The sequence below is a fragment of the Bos indicus genome, chromosome 22 (genome assembly GCF_029378745.1).
Source record: "Bos indicus isolate NIAB-ARS_2022 breed Sahiwal x Tharparkar chromosome 22, NIAB-ARS_B.indTharparkar_mat_pri_1.0, whole genome shotgun sequence".
Classification (NCBI taxonomy): domain Eukaryota; kingdom Metazoa; phylum Chordata; class Mammalia; order Artiodactyla; family Bovidae; genus Bos; species Bos indicus.
In genome coordinates, this window is record NC_091781.1 from 28,698,355 (window position 1) to 28,721,817 (window position 23,463).

At 44.1% G+C, this 23,463-nt stretch overlaps 1 protein-coding gene across 1 annotated transcript in view; it reads right to left on the reverse strand.

The window, feature by feature from the left end:
* GXYLT2 (glucoside xylosyltransferase 2) overlaps positions 1-13,675 on the reverse strand; it is an 82,131-nt gene extending 68,456 nt beyond the window's left edge. The window contains exon 1 of the mRNA XM_070776323.1: positions 13,245-13,675. Within this exon, the coding sequence (XP_070632424.1) occupies positions 13,245-13,519 (275 nt within the window). The 5' untranslated portion in view covers positions 13,520-13,675. The remainder of the gene's footprint in view (positions 1-13,244) is intronic.
* Between the last annotated feature and the right edge of the window lie 9,788 nt (positions 13,676-23,463).

Sequence of the window (23,463 nt, forward strand, 5' to 3'; positions counted from 1 at the left end):
TTCTCCAACATCACAGTTCAAAAGCATCAATCCTTTGGTGCTCAGCCTTCTTTATGGTCCAACTCTCACATCCATACATGACTACTGGAAAAACCATAACTTTGACCATACAGACCTTTGTTGGCAAAGGAATGTCTCTGCTTTTGAATATGCTGTCTACATTCGCCACTCGTCCTTAGCTGAGGCTGTACACAATTGAGTTCATAATTCTTCTTCCAAAATTTTAGGACGCTGCCTGGACTAATTCTCGCTTCAGTTTTCCCCCTTATGATTGTTCCTGACACACAGGGAATTCTATTTCTCCATCTCCCTTTTCTTTTCAAATTAAGATGCTATTGAGATTTTTAAAATATGAACCAGAGCGCTGGTTTGAAATAAATGTCTGGTGACATATGAGGGGGAAGAGTGTGGATTATATATTCCATGAATGGGCACCTCTATTTCATTCCCCAAAACAGAGCATGAAGGACCTACCAACCTAAAGGGAGGAAAAGTAGTTTCCCCAACTAATTTCCATCTTCTTATGCCTCAGGCCAATAAGGGATTTTTTATTTTTATGATAACTAATACACTTTAAATTGTTTTATCAATATGCAAGTAATCCATATATTTAGCATAGAAAAATGCAAAATATAGACAAGCAAAAAAAGGGGTACCCAATTTGATAACCTCTGTTAACATTCTGGTATACCACTTTCTGGGTGGTGCAGTAATAAAGAATCCGCCTGCCAATGCAGGACACACAAGAGACACGGGTCCAATCCCTGGGTCAGGAAGATCCCCTGGAAGAGGAAATGGTGACCCACCCTAGTATTCTTGCCTAGAAAATTCCATGGACATAGGCGCCTGGCAGGCTACAGTCCATGGGGTTGTGAAGAGTTGGACATGACTGAGCACACAGGCAGATACCACCTTCCAGAGATATAACCAATATATGTGGGTATGTGTTTATACATACATAAATATATAGAAAGCATTAAAAATGAGATAACTTTTATAATCTGTTTTTTCCCTTATAAATATAAACAATTTTCAAAGTTAAAAAAAGAGAGAGATTTCATTAAAGGTATCTTCTTCAAAGGGATTCTGGAAAGCAAGCAAACAGTTCAAATACAGTGTGGTTGTAAGTGTTCTCAAATACAGTGTGGTTGTAAGTAAAGATCAAATCATGTCTGAAGCTAGTATATCCACTGGACTTTTAAGGTATGTGAACCAATAAATACCCTCCCTTGATAAAGTTTTTTTTTTTTTTTTTTAAGCAATATAGATCTAGTTTCACATAGACCTGGCTTCAAATTCTAGGTCTGTGACTTGGCTGTTCCATCTCTTGGGCCAACACTTTCACCATCTCTAACCCTCAGGTTTTCCATCTGTAAAATGGGCTTATTGATTCCAGTGGTTCTCTGCTTTTGGTTTTGGTGTTTCTTACTAGCATCCATTTCCAGGTGTTTCTGCTAAAGACACCTCAGTTTTCTTTGGGGGGAACCTCAGTTCTCAGTCCACGAGTTGGGATGGGCTGAAATATCCTCCCCACCAGGTGAGGCCATCAGGGATTGGGTGTGCATGGGATCCAAGCCAGAGCAGTGGAGGCAGCCCTGGGACTCTTGCTGGATGAAATCTTTTCCTTCAAGGTTACTAAAGGAGGAGGACACAAGTCCAGATCTGTTGGAACTATCACACAGAAAAAAAACTGACCTACAAGTGTGGCCCACACAGAAGGAAGCAGAGCTAAAAAAATAGAGGCAAGATGATCACATGGACTTCCCGGATGGCTCAGTGGATAAAGAATCTGCCTGCCACGCAGGAGACACAGGAAATATGGGTTCCATCCCTGGGCTGGGAAGATCCCCTGGAGCAGGAAATGGCAACCCACTCCAATATTCTTGCCTGAAAAAATCCCATGGACAGAGGAGCCTGGGCTATACTCCAAAGGGCCACCAAGAGTCAGACACGACTGAGTGACTAAACAAGCAAGGCAAGACAGACATCCTGGATACATTTGTGACTGAAGCTTGATCTCCTTTGGAGTTTTAACTGACCTCACAGTTTTATGAGCTAGTAAATCCCTTTTTATGACTAAGTGATATGATTATGATTAAGCTGAGGAGCTGAGATTCCATCACTTCTAACGAAAAAGAATATTGCCTATCCAATATCAGTACCCATCTCTTAGATTGTTATTAAGATTATATGAAATAATGTGGCAAAATGCTTTCTATAGTACCTGGAATGTTTTAAGTCATCAATAAATATTAGTTATCATCATCATTATTATTAAATATTAACTTAGATGCATCAGAAGCCTTCATTTTCCTCCAAATCCTTTATACCCATGCCCAAAATGGGCAAGGCAGAACAGCAAAACACTTAAGTGTCAATACTCAATTATTGCAAATCAGGTTTGTAGTGTTTGCACTTTTTAAACTTCTCAGACTTTAACAGCAAAGTTCATTACCCCATTTCTCCTGAGGGATGATACTTGATACTTGAACACTAAGGCCTGTTACTTTGGAGCAGCGGTCAAACAATTGGCTCCTTGTAATTCCCACAAAATTGAAAGGAGAAGAAAGCAGAGCAAGGGTTCAAGCCCAAGCAGAGACACAGGCTCCTGAAGGGCAGTGTCTGTGGACAAAATCCTGCATTTTGGTTCCTAAAGACACTGCTTAATTCCTGCAAACTCTTCACTTACCCTCAGCTTTTCTAGGATCAGAAACAATAGTTTTTCTGTCCTTGAGCAGAAGTCAAAGCTATAGATGGCCAGACTTTGGGGTTCTCAAACTCTCCAGAAAAATCGCCCAACTCTACCAGAGACAGTGAAAAGGGTCCTGTCCCATGTATTTCCCCAGCTTTTACTAAGGACCAGGTCACTGGGTTAGGATAGCATTCGCTATACACAGAGGCTGTCTGCATTTCCTCAAGACACAACCCAGCGAAAAGCCTGCCTGAGTCCACATCTTAGCTCTGGTTAACATTTGCTGAGAGCCTCTCCGGTTGCACATTCCGTGCCAGCATTTGACTCACATTGTTTCATTTCCTCCTTGAACTTAGGAGAAAGCCTAGATTTGCTGAGGAGCATTGACTCATTCAAAGCCACACAGCCAGTCAGCTGGATCTAGTTAGGATTCAGTTTCTAAATAATAAAGCAACCAGGATGAGAATAGTACCCAGAACAGCATGTCACACACTGAGGGATCACCATGAGCTAGCCTGCGCTTGGTGCTTTAGTGCATTACTATTATTTTAGCTTTTTGGACCTCAGTTTTCTCTCATATAAAAGGAAGTTGCATTTTAAATTTCGTGTTCTCTATTGCCTCCTGCTTATGGAAAGCTTGGACTCTAAATTGTACGGCTTTGAATATTTATCAGAAGATGACAGTCTTCTGTGTTGCTAAAAGAGGTTGGGGGGAAGCGGGCATCTAAAGATCACCCTCAAACACACCACAGCCGCTCTTGGCTACCAAAATAGCATGGAATCCAAATAAAGGCATCAAATCAAGAAACTCTTCTTTCTGGGGCAGTTGTCAAAATTTCATGATATAAAATATATCAAGTGCTGGGCAAGTTCTGGAGAGGAACATGAATTCCATCTTCAAGTCTGCCTCTTATTTTCTTTTTTGAAAAAGCATTTTAAATGGTGATAAGAGGTGGTGCTGGTGGCAAAGAATCTGTCTGCCAATGCAGGAGATGAAAGAGATGCGAGCTCAATCCCTGGGTTTGGAAGATCCCCTGGAATAGGAAATGGCAACCCACTCCAGTATTCTTGCCTGGAGAATTCCATGGACAGAGGAGCCCACGGGCTACAGTCCCTGGGGTCACAAAGAGTCAGACATGATGGGCCAGAACAGCCAGCAGAGGGCAGAAGCTGGCCTTGGGAAATATGTCAGCACCCACCCAACCCCACCCCAGTTGCTTGGCATTGCTTCTCAACCCTCCTTGTCATCCTGGGTCCATGAACTCCCCAGCTTTCTCCATGCCAGAGACAAACCTGCCAGTCCCTGAGTTTCCTATCATACAGTTCCAGCCACTAGAAATACTTTTCCCTTATCCTGTCTCTCTGATTGCAATTTTTTAAATCCTCCACCCCCCAAAGGCTTTAATTTGGCTTAGGAACATATTCCAGAATCACCTGCTGCCTGGGACAAGGTCAAGGACACAGGATGGCAGCTCCAGGGTGTAACGGACCTTCATTTCCTGGGTGGCCCTATAGCTGTTGCCTTTTTTCATCATCAATAGCACTTAGGTTTTGATGTAAAGAACCATCTGCTGCTGCTACTGCTTCTGCTGCTAAGTCCCTTCAGTCGTGTCCGACTTTGTGCGACCCCAGAAATGGCAGCCCACTAGGCTCCCCCGTCCCTGGGATTCTCCAGGCAAGAACACTGGAGTGGGTTGCCATTTCCTTCTCCAATGCATGAAAGTGAAAAGTGAAAGTGAAGTTGCTCAGTCTTGTCCAACTCTTAGCGACCCCATGGACTGCAGCCTACCAGGCTCCTCCATCCCTGGGATTTTCCAGGCAAGAGTACTGAAGTGGGTTGCCATTGCCTTCTCCAAAAGAACCATCTAGTTCCATTAAAAGGAGTTTAGGGGCTTCCCTGGCAGTCCAGTGGTTAAGACTCTGCACTTCCAGTGCAGGGTATGCAGGTTTGATCCCTGGTCAGGGAAGCAGGATACCGCATATGGCACATCATGGCAGGGCGGGAGAGGATTTTGGTGGCAAATAACGGAAATCTCAACTGCAGTATGGAACAGGAGGGTTCAAGATGGGTCAGGCCTCCAAAGCTGTGGTTCTCAGGGTTCAGCACTGTCCAGAAGGATCCACAGTCTCCATCTTTCTCTACTGCCCAGAGTGGTGACTTCAGTCAAGGCTGGTTTTCTGAGGATGGCAGTGACAGCTAGGACTGTTTATTTTCTTGTTCGCGTCCAGACGATAAAGTCTTTTGTCCACTAACATAAAATAAGCTCTTCTCTTCTGGCTGATCAGGCCAGCATGGGTCATGTAACACCTGTAAAACCAGTAACTATTGCCAGAGAAATGAAATTATACCTTGGTCCTGGATATACAAAGATTACACTATGGCATGGATGGGGATTTCACGGTAGGTTTAGACCATTGCCTGGAGGTACACCTCACTGCCAAACTGGGGGTGGGATGGGAAAATGGAGGTCAGGAACCAACCACAACATCTATTACTTTATCTCCACCCCATGGTTCAGGCATATTTGGCCTCATCCCTAACTTAAGTGGCGAACCTCGCTTGGTTTACATCAATTAGCGGATCCCATCTCACCCCTCTATTCCTTTCCATTTCCTCATCCACACTGTAGGCATGTAAACCAAACAAAGCCAATAGATGGGAGAAAACTTTCGCTGGGGCTTCTAGGAAATAAAAACACTCCCTCTCCCAGAGAATCAAGGAAAAGAGGTTAGAATGATCCATGTGGTAGCAGATTACAGTTGGAGACATTAAGTATAAATCCATGTTTAACTTACACAGAGATGGTCATACATGGAAAAATTTATAAGTACATGTACATACATAGGTTAGTACACACATGTGTTTTGCTCTCTGGGCTGTGAGGGCTAAACCAAATGACACCCCAATAGCAACAAACATATTGAGTATCCAAATCTTGGCTTTTAACACCATTTTCCAATGAGCGAAATCAGGTCTCCTGGAAGAAATGATTGATTTTATGACTGAAGCAGGAAACACAGGAAGTGAGCCTGCAGCCTCTTATAGTGCCAGGGAGTAAGAAAGTGCCCAGAAAGACAAGACTGAAAACAAAAAACCAAAGCACAGGGATGGGAGTATGTCTAAAGGGCATAGCAGCCAACTGTAAGAGCTACTAATGACTTGAACTGAAACAATTTCAACAACAAAATAGTCATGTTGCATTGTAACTCAAAGTATAAAATATCTATGATTCTATACTGATTTATGACTGAATAAATTAACAAATGGGGGAGAAGAAACACAATATCTCCCACACAAAAGAATTTCAAATAAATTATATACAGATATTCCATACTCCCTGGAGAAGGAAATGGCAATCCACGCCAGTACTCTTGCCTGGGGAATCCCATACAGAGGAGCCTGCTGGGCTACAGTCCATGGGGTCACTAAGACTTGAACATGGCTGAGTGATTAAGCACGCTCCATCCTCAAGGAGGGGGAACATAACTCCCCACTCCTTACGTGGCAGCTGTGTACAGTGTCTTCCTTCTAAAGAGTACGGTATGGAGACAGAGAAAGAGTAAGTCTAGAAACACTATCTCAGCCAGGTGACCAAGGCTGACATTCACGTTGATAGTATATACACTTGATATGATGTGATGAAATGGCGCTATATCTCTATGGTTTTTCTCCTGATAATTCATAACCCCGGAGTCACCCTGAGTAAAATATCAGACACCTTCCAATAGTGAAGCATCTTACAAAATACCTGACTAGTGCTCTTCAGAACTCTCAAGGTCATCAACAAAGAAGGAAAGTCTGAGAAACTGCCACAGCCCAGAGGAGCTCAAAGAGATGTGACAACTAAATGTAATGTGATGTCATAGATAAAATCCTGGAACTGAAAAAGAGCACTAAGTAAAAACTGCTGCTGCTGCTGCTGCTAAGTCACTTCAGTCGTGTCAGACTCTGTGCGACCCCATAGACGGCAGCCCACCAGGCTCCCCGGTCCCTGGGATTCTCCAGGCAAGAACACTGGAGTGGGTTGCCATTTCCTTCTCCAATGCAGCAAAGTGAAAAGTGTGAAGTCACTCAGTCGTGTCCAACTCTTAGCAACCCCATGGACCGCAGCCCACCAGGCTCCTTCATCCATGGGATTTTCCAGGCAAGAGTACTGGAGTGGGGTGCCATTGCCTTCTCCAAAGTAAAAACTAAGGTGATCTAAATACACCAAACATTAGTAATAATGTATTGCTATTATTTGGTAAATTACAACAAATGTATCATACCAGTGTAAGATTTTAATCAGAGAGGAAACTGGGTACAAGATACATGGGAAACCTCTGGAGTACATACTCCCCAGTTTTTCCACAAATGTCGCTAAGTCGTGTCCAACTCTTGGACCCCCAAGGACTATGGCCCGACAGGCTCCTCTGTCCATGGAATTCTCCAGGCAAGAATACTGGAGTAGGTTGCCATTTCCTTCTCCAGGGGATCCTCCCAACCCAGGAATTGAACCCGAGTTTCCTGCATTGCAGGACAGAAGAAAATGGCTCAGACGGTAAAGCGTCTGCCTACAGTGCAGGAGACCTTGGTTCGATCCCTGGGTTGGGAAGATCCCCTGGAGAAGAAAATGGCAACCCACTCCAGTACTCTTGCCTGGAGAAATCCATGGATAGAGGAGCCTGGTAGGCTACAGTCCATGGGCCTGCAAAGAGTCGGACACGACTGAGCGACTTCACTTTCACTTTCTCCTGCATTGCAGGCAGATGATTTACCAACTGAGCTATGAGGGAAGCCCTCTAAAAAAATTAAAACCTATTAAAAGAAAAATATTCCCTTTCTTGAAAGGATGTTACTATTAGAGATCCTCCCTAAAAGGTGTAAGATTGTTTTGAATATTATTAAGTCATATGCAATTTTATAATAGAAGCAAAGTCTTAGTATAGTGCTGGCATAAAGGGGGTGCTGCATTCATTCACTCATTAGTTCACTCAGCCAATATTTACTGAGTACCTACTGAGAGCTTATCTCTGTTCTAGGTGCCAGCTGTAAATTGATTAACAAGACATGAAGCGTGCATGAAGGGGGAAGGAGCAAAGTAGTATTTTCATATAATGATGAGTGCTATTTAAAAAAATAAATAAATAAGAGCAAGGAGTTAGAGGATGATCGGCAGGGTCCCAGCTGGGAAGACTCCTCTGAGGCGAAAACCTGAAAGCATAAACCTGAGAGAAATGAGGAAGCTAGCCACACAAGGACAGTAGCAAAGAACATTTCAGCATAGGAAAAAGTAAGCAGTGCTGGCCAGAGTGGCTGAAGCAGAGTGAGTCAAGTGGGGAGGGACAGGAGATGAGGTCAGAGAGCTAAATGGGCCTGAAACAGGGTTCAAAGGCCACACTAAGAAACTGAATTTTACTGTGTATGATGTGAAGTTAGTGACTGGAACCAGCAAACTTTCTGTCATATTAAAGATTATTTCAGCAGCTGTATAGAAAATGGACTGTAGAGGGCGCTAGAGTGGACACCCCAAGTCAAAGAGAAGCTACTGTAGTTCAGTTCAGTTCAGTTCAGTCGCTCACTCGTGTCCGACTCTTTGCAACCCCATGAATCGCAGCACGCCAGGCCTCCCTGTCCATCACCAACTCCCGGAGTTCACTCAAACTCACGTCCATCGAGTCGGTGATGCCATTCAGCCATCTCATCCTCTGTCGTCCCCTTCTCCTGCCCCCAATGCCTCCCAGCATCAGAGTCTTTTCCAATGAGTCAACTCTTCACATGAGGTGGCCAAAGTACTGGAGTTTCAGCCTCAGCATCATTCCTTCCAAAGAACACCCAGGACTGATCTCCTTTAGAATGGACTAGTTGGATCTCCTTGCAGTCCAAGGGACTCTCAAGAGTCTTCTCTAACACCGCAGTTCAAAAGCATCAATTCTTTGGCACTCAGCCTTCTTCACAGTCCAACTCTCACATCCATACATGACCACAGGAAAAACCATAGCCTTGACTAGACGAACCTTTGTTGGCAAAGTAATGTCTCTGCTTTTCAATATGCTATCTACGTTGGTCATAACTTTCCTTCCAAGGAGTAAGCATCTTTTAATTTCCTGGCTACAATCACCATCTGCGGTGATTTTGGAGCCCCCAAAAATAAAGTCTGCCACTGTTTCCACTGTTTCCCCATCTATTTCCCATGAAGTGATGGGACCAGATGCCATGATCTTCGTTTTCTGAATGTTGAGCTTTAAGCCAACTTTTTCACTTTCCTCTTTCACTTTCATTAAGAGGCTTTTTAGTTCCTCTTCACTAAGCGAAAAGCAAAGGAAAAAAGTAAAGATATAAGCATCTGAATGCAGAGTTCCAAAGAATAGCAAGAAGAGATAAGAAAGCTACTGCAGTGGTCCATGCCAAACCATGGTGTTCAGGAGCTGGGTGGCAACCATGAAAGTAGTAGAAATGGTGGGACTGGGGTTATACTTTGAGATAAAACCAAGAGGACTTACTAAATGAATACACGGAGAGGGTGAAAGAGGGGACTCATGGAGCAATCAACAAAAATGAATGTGAAACTAGAATCTGCACTCACAGTGACCAAGTATCATAGATGGTCCTCAAGATCTGGAGATCTGTAATGTGCTCTGGGGTGACCAGTTAATTATAGGTTGGCCACAGACCTGGCATTTTGCTGTATAACATAATCCCTCTTTAGTGAGACCTTTATTCAGGTTTGAACCCTCTGAGAGACTTCTCTCAGAGACCAAAGGGAACTGCAGAAAGTGCTGTGTCTTGATGAGCAAATATGCTCGCCTCCTCTCACTGGGGCAGCTGTGAAGGCTGTCAAATATGTAGTGTGTTTTTGTGTTGTCATCCGTCTTCCAAACTCCACCTACCATTGCACAATGAGTACCTGGCTCAGGACACATGTGCAATAAACATCTGCTGAATGACTGTGGTACAAAATCACAGAGGGGCTTAGAAGTAGCCCAAGTCTCCCTTAGAAGCCATATTTTTATGGCTTCTAGAGAAAACAGCACTATCCAGGCTAAATCAAAAGACAAAGAATAGAAGTTCAGGAGACGGTGGAGGCTGACTAATCAGCAGGAGTTCTAGGTTACGGCCAATAAATGAGAAACAGAGTGATTTTGCAAGACACAACAAAAAGGGCTAAGTAACATTCCTTGCTGGGATTTTGCAGCTGAACTTGATGATCTCATCACAGGACGGTCAAATGGCAGAGCTGAAAGAGATCTTAGAAAATTTGTGGATCGACTCTCATTTGACAGATATAGAAATTAGGGTGAAATGGTTCCAGAGTAGAACCCAATCCTCTGGACTCCAGATGACAAATTCTTTTTCCTATTACACTGATGGGCAGTTATATTAAACTTCCTCTTCTGTAGGCAGGCTCAAAGGGTATTCAGAAGCAAGCTGGAGAGACAGTCTTCTGAAATCAAATCTAATGTAAAGTTCTCATTTTAGGATTCAGTTGCATGAAAAAAAAAATGATCCCTCTTGATAAACTTTTCCTCTTATCATTCAAAGAAAATAACACAGCCCATCATGGTTCCCTTTTTGACATGGCTGCCAGGAAGCTTAGAGCTAAATTGAACACTTAATCCTCACAACAATAGTGGCCTTAGTTTTAGACAAACAGTACTTATTTCCCACCTCCTCTTTATGACTTTTCATGTTTCGTAAGTATTTCAATGGCCTTATTGTATATGTGTTAGTTACTGTTAGTCGTCTCAAATTTGTTTTGGAAGTCAGCCAGGTCTAAATCACCAAAAAAAAAAAGAAGGAAGATTTCATTTCTCTTGTGCCCTGGAACCACTACTTAGAGTGTGGTGTCCGTTTTCAGATCCCACCCTTGACTTAAAAGCTCAGACCTCACCTCCTGGCTTTATATTTATGGAAAGCGGAGCCCACCACAGGACAGATTGCATACAAATGACTACTTATAAAATTGTAGGGTCTGCCTGCTAACTAGGCAAATCCCTGGAAACGTCTCTGAAATGAAAACAAGATGTGGAAGGAGAATGCCATGCTTGCTGTGCTGACGTGGCAGGAGTTCATTTACACCACGACCCTGCAGGGAGCAGTAGAGCCCTGGAAGGATGGTCAGCAGGTGGTGGACTGGGTCTCATCCAGCCCCACCATTTCTGCTGACTACTCCCCAGGCCTGAGATACCAGATCACGCATGTAGCCTCCATCTCTTCTGGATTCTAGCCACATCGAGAGATTAAAGCACTCATTTTCTGAAAATACGAGGCTTACTTTTCCCTCCCTAAAATGAAATTCCTCCTAAACCACAAAAATTTAACCCAGGCAGGATTAGGAAAGCAACAAAGGCATCCTTGCAAAGATCTTTCCTCCTGCTCCCTTACTGCTTCTGTCACCATTCCTGTCCAGGTAGCAAGAGAAACCTTAAGAAGTCCCCCAAAACGTCAACTTTGCCAGAGGGCTTTCACATTTATGCATTTGAGCCTGAGACTTCCTGTGGCGTTTTTGTTTTTCACTCTTTCCTGACTTTAAAAATTTTGTTCTTTATTCTTATGGTGTTGGCCATGATTTCCACGATAATCTACCAGATATGTTCGGAAGAAAAATGACTTCAGGAGGTGCTGTTGCTCATGGAAATAGTCCTTCCTGAAAACATCCATTTGGATTCTGCTCGTGATCGCTTCTGAGTCAGAGCCAATTTGTTCAGATAGAGACAAGAAGATACTGCCCCAGTGTTCCCAACACCTTGAAGGATGAAGACAGTTCCAAAAATTGGTCACATTTCTTTAGAAAAAATCTCAGGAAAATGATGAATGCAGGCAAGCCTCATGTATGACATGTGCACTGGTACTAAATGGCTCAACCTGGACCCAGACTGTTGGGATATTTAACCTCACCTTGGAAACGGAGACAAATTGCTAAACCTTGTGTAATATTTTCCTCATCTGTAAAATGGGGATAATATTAGTGCTTGATTAGTGCTTACTTAGAGCAGGCTCTCAAAGTTTGGTGTGCATCAGAAACAAGAGGAGGGCTTATTACAACACAGATTACTGACCTCATCCTCCTGATTTCTTACTCAGAGGGTCTAGGGGTGGGGTGGGAGAGGGGAGGGGTAAGACTGCATTTCTAACAAAGCCCCAGGTAAAGCTGGTGCTGCTGGTTCAAAGAGCCCTCTGGGAGAACCACTATCATAGGGTTATGGTACTGATGGTATAATTAAGAATCATAACCTGCATTAACAATGACTTTTAACATACTGAGGTTAACACTATGCCTCGTAAAAAGTTAGCCATGACAAATGGTTTCCAATCTTATTACCTTCCAAGTTGTCCCATCAACTTACAAATCACGGCAAACTTGTAGTTAAACTGTATTAGAACCCATTACAAAAAACCTTAGTACCTAGAAGGGAAAACCCTATTTAGTTCCTAACAGAAATATCCTTACAGAGCAAATACATTCATAAGAGGTTATAAATGTTTCCAAGTACTCAAAAACAATTCTATAGATCATTGGGTATTTTGCTCCTAAAACTCATCCCTACTCATTTGTACATCTCTTACCAGGCAGAAGAGAATGCTGACACAGCTACTTTCTGAGGTCTCCTGACTTTTCTCTCATAGTAAAAACGTCAAACCAGATTTAGTCACTATGGTCAAAAAGAAGTCTTCCAGTCGTTTCAAGTCATTAGGGAGCCCAGCAAACGTGGACGTTGCAACTGGCAGTTAGAAACATCAACAGCCTCAAAAGGGTAGAGGAAACAGACGGTTACAAGACAGGGGGATTGTTAAAAAGCTCTCTCCACAACAAAGGAAATGAACGCAAATCCCTAACCTGCAGGCGTTCCAGCGACCCTAAGGCCAAGATAAAACTCTCTGATGAAAAGCTGTGGCGGGTTAAGCTCTGTGTAAAGAAAGAGGATATCAAACAGAATGTTGATGGCTAAGACGTTTTCCTTGCAGGACTCTGACCATAGAGTAGTCTGGAAAAGAAGGAATAACAAGGAACCCCCCACTGTCTTTCCCGTGCCACGCATCACTCCTTCCTAGGAGAACACTTCTTTTTAACACCCTCAGGTAGAGTGCCTCTTCTGTTCTAAGCACAGGGCAATTCGAGGTTCAATAAGAAACAGCCAGTACTTAGCAAAAATCTACCTTTTCCAACTCAATCAGATCTAAGTTTTTGGTTTTAAAAAAAATCTCCAGTGAAATATGAGAGTTAGATAAAGCATTCTTGCATCGCGATGGCTTTTGAGAAATTAAACAAAGGGCGCAAGTTTGGAAAAATGAAAATATACGCTTTTGCCCGGGGAAGTTAAGAATGCAACATGCCAATCATTTCCCCTGACACTTCCCTTTCCAAAAGGTACGTGATGACTAGCACTGCGCTGTTAACAGGATTCCAAGAAGACGATTTTTCATTTCTAGCAGGGTAAGACATAAAAGTGGGCAGCCCGTGGGTGAACTTGGAGTTTGTCCCTCCAGCCCACAGCCTCCCTTGGACTTGACACGGGTGGAGGGAGGGAGACACGGGTCCACAGATGGGATTCTGGGGCTGCCACGACTCACCTCGCCGACTTCCTCAGGCTCACGGCGCCCCGACGGCCGGCTCGGGGGCGCAGACGCGGAGGCCGGCGCCGACGAGCGCTCAGGCCGGCCCCCGGGAGGGCGCTCCAGCCAGGGAGGCGCGCGGGGGCCGGCGCGGCGCGGCGCGGCGGGGTGGATGCGGGGCGCGAGAGGGGCGCTGGGGGTGCGGCGCGGCCGGCGCGCAGGGACAGAAGCGCCAGCAGGAGCGCGGCCAGCGCGAGCAGGAGCAGCGCCGCCGCCTTGTTGCGGAGCTTCATGGTGCGGCGCGGCGGCGGCGGCCCCCGGGCGACCGGGCCCCTCTGAGCATCGCGCCGCCCCGGGCGGCGGGGCGAGGGCAGCGGCGCGCGGCGGCCGCCTCCTCCGCCCGCCCGCCGGGGACTGGGGTCCCGGCGGCCGACGGGCGGGCGGGCGGGCGCGCGACGGAGGAGGAAGAGGAGGGAGGGAGAGAGGGGGAGGCGTGAGCCGGCCCGAGGAGGGGCAGCCCGCGCCTACCGTACTGTGTGGAGTAGCTGCCCGTTTGCCCACCCGCCGGCAGTGAGGCGCTCGGTCTTCTGGTAGGGCCGCCTCAAAACCCCTTACTCCTCCATCCATCCATCCATCCATTCACCCATTCTCTCCCACTCCGTTCCATTCCCTCGTTTACTTCCTTATTTCACTCATTCAGGTACTCTTCCATTCCATCCCCTGTTCATTATATTCCCTCATTATCCCATGCATTTCCCCCGTCATTTATTTTTATCCATCTAACCGCTCACTCGAGCACCTATCCACAAGTCCAATCAGGCCGGAACATCCCTGTCCCCCTTGGCCTTGTAGGGCCTGGCACTTGGTAGATGGCTGTACGATAACACGACTCCAGCTCCATATAGCCTAAACAAGTTACAGAGCGAATTTTAGAGTCTGGGTTTGAAATCTGACTCTACACCTCACTGACTAGGTGATCTTGGGGAACTTGCGGAGCTATCTTGAGCCTTTATTTCCCTTCATGCAAACTGGGATTGTATTGCTCTTCTCCACAGGGGTGTTTAGTGGGCTTTTCTTAAACAAAGCATTCGAAGAAACTCACACAGTGCTTAGCTCACAACTGGTGCTCAATAAAACTTATGTGATAATTAGTACAACAAAACAGAGCTTGTCATATATACATAAATGCACGCTTTCTGACATAGATTTGAGATAGAGTAATAAGTTCACAACCCAGTGTAGAAATGCATTCTTCTGAGACTTTAACAGCCAGAATTATCAGACCAAGTTTCTGGAAGTTTCTAACTCTTCTTCCAGGGCATTCCATCATAAACCTGTACCATGAGGACTCCTCCTCTTACTATTTATCGTGAACTGCTAGCCAGTGTTCTATTAACTTTCTTTTCAGCTTGGCCATGGAACAAAGAACCCTAGTTATGGCAATGTCTCTGAGATTCTACAGGATTCCATGTTGCCTTCTAAATCACCTAAAATTCAATTATATTCCAAATGGTTCTCATATTAGCATTACATTTTAATTCTTTGAGAGATTCTGTTGTATTGAAAGTTCTAGGAATGAGAACATATAAACACCTGGAACCTCTGGTCAAGCAGGCACCTGGGAGATGGCAGGATGCGGGCTCAGGGTGTGTGTGGCAGATGTTGCAGCTGAGTGAGCACAAAAAATTCATAGATTCTCACTGAGAGTGAGGTGCTGTCTCAGTAAGATGCATTTTGGAACTATGGAAAGGATGTTTTGTGTCTCAATAACTGGAAGATTCTACTGGCACATGCTAAACCTCCTACAATGCTAGGACACTCCAGTAACACAAAAAATCATTCTGGGTTGGGACTTCTTTGGTGGCCCAGTGGTTAAGACTCTGTGCTTCCACTGCAGGGGGCAGGGATTTCATCCTTGGTCAGGGAACTAGATCCTACATGCCACAGCCAAGACCTGGTGCAGCCAAATAAATAAATAAAATATTTTTTAAGAAAAAGAAATGTTTTGGACCAACTGCCAACGTGGCGATGTTGTGGAAAAACATTGGGTTAGGCTAAGGCTTGATGTTCAGGCCTTCCAAGTTCAGAAATGACCATTATTATGTTGGTATGTGGCCAAGCAAAGCAACAATTTCCAAACTCTGTCTTGCCTCCTCTCTTCCTCAAGGAGACATGTGCAACAAGAATAAAATGAGGCCAAATCACACTTGACCAGCAGTTAAGGTTTTGGTCTCAAATACCAAAATAGAACTTGGGCAAGCTAGGTTTGAACAAACATAGGACCCTGATTTATTCAGCCTTGCTGGAACAAAGGAAAGGCCTGATTTACTTCCTTTCCCTGAGTTCAAATTCATGTTTTGGTTACTGCTCTGACATCTAATGTCATGGAAAAAGGGTTCCAGATACATTGTCTAGGATTTACCCAATTTTTCACCTGGATGTCTAATATACCAAATGCTTTTTTTATTTTGTCTCTCTGTCCCAGGAATCTGTTCTTCCACTGGGAATTTTGACATGTCTAGATACCCATTTGCTCAAGCCAGAAATTAGGTAGGAAGCATCCTTGGTTTCTCTGCTTACCTCACACTTGTATTAGTTATCTATTGTTGCATAACAAACCCCCAAATTTGGTGGCTTAATACACATACAGGGACTTCCCTGGTGGTCCAGTGGTTAAGACTCCACCTTCCAATGCAGGGGATGTGGGTTTGATCTCTGGTCAGGAAACTAAGATTCCACATACAACTCAGCTCACATGGTGCAACTAAGCCCACATGCCTCAACTAAGACTAGACACAGCTAAATAAATAAGTATTTTTTTAAAAGATATTATACACATACAATCTCATGCTTTCTGTGGGTAAGAATCCAGCAGAGTATAGCTGGGTTCTCTGCTTCACAGGCTCTCAAAAGCTGTAATCAAAGTGTTGGCCCAGGTGTGGTAGTCTCAACTGAAGGCTCAACTGGGAAAGGATCTGCTTCTAAAATTCACATGGTTGTTGAAGGGGGTGGTTTCTTTCAGGTCATTGTATTGAGAATTTCAGGTCATTGTTTCTTTCAGGTCATTGTTTTGATGACTCTTTGCCAGAGACTGCCCTACATGCCTTGCCAGGTGGCTCTCTCTATCAGCGTAAGGACATCAGAAGAGCTAGAGAGAGAACACAGAAGTGACAGTCTTATTATCTATTTTAGGAAGTGACATTCCATCGCAATGCTGTGTTCTTCTTATTGGAAACACGGCATTAAACCCATTCTACCCTTAAGTGGCTTCCCTGGTGGCTTAGACAGTAAAGCGTCTGCCTACAATGTGGGAGACCGGGGTTCGATTCCTGGGTTGGGAAGATCCCCTGGAGAAGGAAATGGCAATCCACTCCAGCACTCTTGCACTCTTGCCTGGAAAATCCCATGGACAGAGGAGCCTGATAGGCTACAGTCCATGGAGTCGCAAAGAGACTCCAAAGAGTTGGACACGACTAAGCGACTTCACTTTCACTTTCATCCTTAAGTGGAGAGGATCACACGAGGGCCTGAATACCAGGATTACTGGGAAGTGTTTTAGAAGGCTGCCTCCCTTACCTCCCATATCTGAGAGTCAGCAAGTTCTGTCAACTCTGCCTCCAAGCTGCAGTTGGCATCTGTCCACTTTTCTCCTGAGTTGTCAATAAGGATTATTTGACAAGACCAAACCTTGCCCAGTTCCTCATGGTCTTGTTCTCATTGTATTTCATATAAATTATTCCCACTCCACCCCTCGCTACTTTAAATTATATGATGTAGCTCTTTTGTGGCCTAGAAACCTCCTGGCTTTTCCCCATGCCTTCTTCCAATCCTTAAACCAGAATAATTTTTAAAAAATATATACTGAGTCCTATTTCTCCTCTTGGGCTTCCCTGGTGACTCAGCTGGTAAAGAGTCCACCTGCAATGCAGGAGACCTGGGTTCGATCCCTGCCTTGGGAAGATACCCTGGAGAAGGGAACAACTACCCACTCCAGTATTCTGGCCTGGAGAATTCCGTGGACTGTATAGTCAGTCCACAGAGTTGCAAAGAGTCAGACATGCCCGAGTGACTTTCACTTTCCCTTTCACCTCTGCTTATAACTCTTCAGGGATGGCAACAAATTATTAGAAATAATGCCAAAGGCACAATCCATGAAAGAAATTATTGATAAGCTAGATTTTATTATAATTAAAAACTTCTGTGAAAGACAAATGCAAGAGAATTGGAAGATAAGCTACAGACTGAAAGAAAAGATTTGCAAAAGACATATCTGACAAAGGACTGTTATTCAAAACATGCAAAGAGCTCTTAAAACTCAGCAATAAGAGAAACAACCTGATTTAAAAATGGGCTGAAGACCTTAATGGACACTTCATCACAGGTGATATACAGATAGCAAGTAAATGAATGAAAAGATGCTCCACATTCTGTCACTGCTGCTGCTGCTGCTAAGTCGCATCAAGTTGTGTCTGACTCTGTGCCACCCCATGGACAGCAGCCCAGCAGGCTCCTCTGTCCACAGGATTCTCCAAGCAAGAATACTGGAGTGGGTTATTCTGTCACTGCTGCTGCTGCTGCTGCGTCTCTTCAGTTGTGTCCGACTGTATGCGACCCCATAGACAGCAGCCCACCAGGCTCCCCCTTCCCTGGGATTCTCCAGGCAAGATCACTGGAGTGGGTTGCCACTGGGGAAATGCAAATTAAAACAATGAGATATGACTACACACCTATTAGAATGGCCAAAATCTGGCACGACCAAATGCACATGTCTGGCACGACTGACATGACCAAATGCACGTGTATGGCACGCCCGACACGACGAAATGCTAACGGGGATGTAGACCAAGAGGGACACTCGTGCACTTCTGGTGGGAATGCGAAATGATACAGCTTCTTTGGAAGACAGTTACAAAATTAAACATACCCTTACCATACAATCCAGCAGTCTTGCTCCTTGGTATTTATTTAACTTATGTCTGTACAATAACCTGCACTTGAGTGCAGGTTATTAGTAATTAGTAATAGCGGCTTTATTAGTAACTGTGAGAACTTAGAGGCAACCAAAATGTCCCTCAGCAGGTGATGGACAAATAAACTGTGGTGCATCCGTCACTTTGGGTGATGATGGTGTGCCAGTGTGTCTTCATCAGGTGAAAGCATGTACCCTCTGGTGCTGAGATGTTGGTGGAGAGAAGGCTGTGTATGTGAGGAAGCAGTAAGTGTGTCAGAATTCTCTGTACTTCCCCTTCAATTTTACAGTGAACCCAAAAATATTGCTCTTAAAAAAATCTATTTTTCTTTTTAAAAAACAAGCAGGTAAAGGATTTTTCATGCAAGTGCTCTGACTCTACTGCCTGTGTTGTTAACCCCTCCACCCCCTACCCCAGAGGATAATGTATATATGTAGCTTGAGCAAAGAGAAGGGTGTAAAGTGATCTGTACAAGATGGTAGCCAATAAGTACCTCAGTGGAGAAGAGAGGAGGCTTAGGGTCATGTCTATATCAGTCAGAAGGAGCAAAAGAGAATCTGACTAACTATGGCTTTTCAAGCTTTAATGGGTGGACACATTATCTGGAGCTCTTGTTAAATGTAGATATCAATGTCGTATATCTGAGCCATGACCGGAGAGTCTGTATTTCTAATAAGCTGTTAAACATTGCTCCTGCTGCTGGTGGTGATTCAACATTTTGAGCAAAGGCTTGAATAATAAAGATATCTCTATCTTACGGAGTAAGAAACCCAGAACAGATGGAGGACAGGGTTGGAAGGAAATGTTTTCACTGAAAACCTGCTGTGAACATTCTTGTATTTGTCGTCTGGTGAGCACGGGAATATGTGTATGTTGGATATATATATTAGGAGGTAAATTGCTGTGTTGCAAGGTAGGCATAAGCTTAGCTTTAATGGATGCTACCCAACAGTTTTTCCTTGTGATTGTATCAACTGACACACACCTACCTGCAACACGTGAGAGTTCCTTCTGCTAAACATTCTCTCCAAGTGTTTTGTTTTTTTCATTTTAACCACTCTGGAGACTGTGTAGTGGTATTTCAATGTGGTTTTAATTTGCATTTCCCTGAGCACTAATGAAGTTAGCATCTTTTCATGTATGCACTGGCCAATCAGACCTCTTATTTTATGAAATTTCTGGTCCAGTCTTTTGCTCATTTTTCTGTTGAGTTGCCTTTGATTGATTTGTGCTGGTGCTGGTGCTAAGTCACTTCAGTCGTGTGCAACCCCATAGACGGCAGCCCACGAGGCTCTGCCATCCCTGGGATTCTCCAGGCAAGAACACTGGAGTGGGTTGACATTTCCTTCTCCAATGCAGGAAAGTGAAAAGTGAAAGTGAAGTCACTCAGTCGTGTCAAACTCATAGCGACCCCATGGACTGCAGCCTACCAGGCTCCTCCATCCATGGGATTTTCCAGGCAAGAGTACTGGAGTGGGAATCTGCATAAACAAACCTTATCAATAAATATAGTTTCATTTTAAAATGTAAATCTTTGGCTCCCTTGGCATTTATTCTGGGTGAGTTTGGGCCCAACCTTATTTTGTCTTCATATGGTTTTCTCAGCACTTAAACTGCACAGTCCCTCTTTCCCCATCAATTCTAGATGCCACCTTGGTCATGTGCTGCATCCCTAGGTGTATTTTTGGATATCTTGGAATTTTCTATCCCATTCTGCTTCTCTGTCTCCCATGTTAGCATGCAGTTTTATTTCCTTAGAATGATGACACGTTTACATATTTAGCAGGATGAGTTCCATTGTTTTAGAGCTTCCCATGCCATTCTTATTTATTTTTCCATATGAACTCAGAACTAGCTTTCTCATTCTAAAATTCAAAAAAAGCTTTATTGGTATTAATAAAAATTTATAAATTAACTTACAATGAATTAACATTTCCACGATGTTGTTTTCCTAGTGGAGTATAATTAAATGTCCCTTATTGGTTCAGTTGCTCCCCTGGAGAAGGGAACAGCTACCCACTTCAGTATTCTGGCCTGGAGAAATCCATGAACTGTATAGTCCATGGGGTTGAAAAGAGTCGGACATGACTGAGTGACTTTCACTTTCTTATTGGTTCAAATGTTATTTGGTATCCTTTGAGGATGCATAGACTTCTCTTGATATGTGTCACTGACCTGGTGGGAAAACAAGGAAAATCTCTGAGGCCAAGAAACTGTAAGAAGGTAAGAAACCCAAGAGATTATTCAGCATTGTAGTGAAATTTTTCTTTGGATGGGAAATAAAACCTAGAACCTAAACAAGTTGTGAAGTTAGAATGGCGACATTTGAATAAACTGGGTTCCCCAAAGAATGACTCTGGGACTCTAACAGTCAAAGCTATATAAGGCAACACTCAACTGAGTGATAGTGTTCTATCAGGTCCATCCCTAGAATTCTCAGGGTCTGGGGTGAGACTAAAATCAGAGAACCACCATTATAGCACAGGGAACTCTACTCAACATTCTGTAATAACCTATTTGGGAAAAGAATTTGAAAAAGAATAGATGCATATATATGTATAACTGATTCACTTTGCTATACACCTGAAACTACCACAATATTGTTAATCAACCAGCATTACTGTTTAGTCACTAAGTTGTGCCTGACTCTTTTGCAACCCCATGGACTGTAGCCCGCTGGGCTCCTCTGTCCATGGGATTTTCCAGGCAAGAACACTGGAGTGGGTTGCCATTTCCTTCTCAAGGAGATCTTCCCAACCCAGGTATCAAACCACATCTCCTGCATTGCAGGCATATTCTTTACTGCTGAGTCACCTGGGAATCCCACACTCCAATATAATATAAAAATTAAAAAAAAAAAAAAATGGAGACCCACCTATCCTTTGCTTAAATATTTACAGGTCAAACTAACCACTGTCAAATAGCATATGTTCTATGCTCCTGCATGGCAAATGTGTTTTGATAGCAACCTTCAAGTCCAGGAGGAACTTCAAGATTTCTACACATATGCTTGGAGGTGGCGGAGTGCAAGTCCCTAGCCCCAGTCTTGAGCTCATCCCCTCTTCCCTCCACCTGTACCCAAATGCCCAAGCTTCATCCACTCTCCTGCAAATACCTGCCTTTTGGCCACCCTCAAGCCTAAGGGCATGTATGCTAGGGGCAGTTTGTCTTCAGGAGGACCACTCAACAAAGAGGCCTGCACCAAGATAGGTCTCAGGACCCTTTAGATAGGGAATTGCAGAGTCTTGGATATCCAGGGTATATTCCAGGCCGAGGAGGAGCCAGGGCTCTGGATGGGCTCTGCCTGAGAAGGGCCAGAGTGGGACCCAATAAAACAGGGGGCCTAGCAGGAGCCATTAGACCCGAGGTTTGAGGATAGTAGAGGTCTGTCTACTAGGAATGTCTTAGCAGAAACTGGAACAGACTGTACAGCTATGACATAGGACTTTGGATGTCTCGGGAGATACTAGTGTGGAGAGACAACTGTGTCTGAGGACCATGAGGGACTGGACAACTGTGTGTATCTGAACAGACACAACTCCAAGGTTCAGATGCTTCCTCAGGCCCACCCCACTCTACTCAGTTCTGTGATTCTTGGAAAACTTCCTAGAGGTAAAATGACACCTTGGGGTGAATTAGGGAGGTAGAGAAAAACCTGAAGCCCTTGAGTCTACTCCAAAGAGATTAAGGAAAAACTCTGAAGTGACTGGGTTGGCCACAAATTGATTTGGCAAACTGCTGCTAGACAAAGAAATTAAATTCAGACAAAGAAGAATCAAAGTTACATTTTTTCACACCTGAGTTGTGTGCATTGAAAGTTCATACCTAATACAGCTTGTACTGGTGCTTCTTGGGTTCACTAGGGTTTTAAGATCCATCTAATTTTTTTTAATTAATTTTTATTGCAGTATAGTTGCTTTACAATGTTATGTTAGTTTCTTCTGTACAGCAAAATGAATCAGTCATACATATACATATATTCCCCTCTCTTTTGGATTTCTTTCCCATTCAGGTCACCGCAGTGCATAAAGTAGAGTTTCCTGGGCTATACAGGATGTTCTTACTAGTTACCTATATTTTATACATACTATCAATAATGTGAGAGTGAAAGTCGCTCAGCCGTGTCCGACTCTTTGCAACGCCATGGACTATAGAGTCCATGGAATTCTCCAGGCCAGAATACTGGAGTGAGTAGCTTTTCCTTTCTCCAGGGGATCTTCCCAACCCAGGGATCACACCGGCTGAGCCACGAGGAAAGCCCATCAGTAGTGTGTATATGTCAATCCCAATCTCCCAATTCCTCCCACTTCCCCCTTCCTCCCTTGGTATACAAATATTTGTTCTCTACATCTGTGTCTCTATTTCTGCTTGCAAATAAGGTCATCTATACCATTTTATACTCTGGCCACCTGATGCGAAGAACTGACTCATTGGAAAAGATCCCAGTGCTGGGAAAGATTGAAGACAGGAGGAGAAGGGGATGACAGAGGATGAGATGGTTGATTGGCATCACTGACTGGATGGATATGAGTTTGAGCAAGCTCCGGGAGTTCGTGATGGACAGGGAAGCCTGGCATGCTGCAGTCCATGGGGTTGCAGATTCGGACACAACTGAGCCACTGAACTGAACTGATACCATTTTTTTCTAGATTGCACACATATGCATTAATATACAATATTTGTTTTTCTCTGACTTCACTCTATAGATAGTCTCTAGGTCTGTCCATGACTTTACAAATAACCCAAGATCCATCTACTTTTTAGGACAACCTGACTCACAGTTCATGCCCCTCTCACCACAGGAACAGGGGAAGAAGCTCAGAACTCTGGTCTGAATAGAACGTGGTGGTCCTGTGGGGGATTGCATGATGATTGACAACATGGGACCAGAGGGGACTATTGATATATGGATTACAAATAAGTCACTTCAAGGTCACTTCGACCAGTAGTTCTCTTGGTGAAATCAGAAAAAAATTTTGCTATTTAAGTGTGTGAATTTTATCCAAATTTTCAGTGTATACATATTAAATAAAGTTAGACTTCTGAGAATTTTTGCTGTGAAACTGGACAGTACCAAACAAGATAACGTTGAAGGAAGACAGCCTGAGGCCAGGGGCGGTGGCCGGGAGGACCAACCCCACGCCGTGGCTTAAGGGCACAGGAGGGCGTAGAGGAGCTATCCCACATTGAAGGTCAGGAAGGGCGGTGGTGAGGAGATACCCCTCGTCCAAGGTAAGGAGCATTGGCTGCGCTTTGCTGGAGTAGCC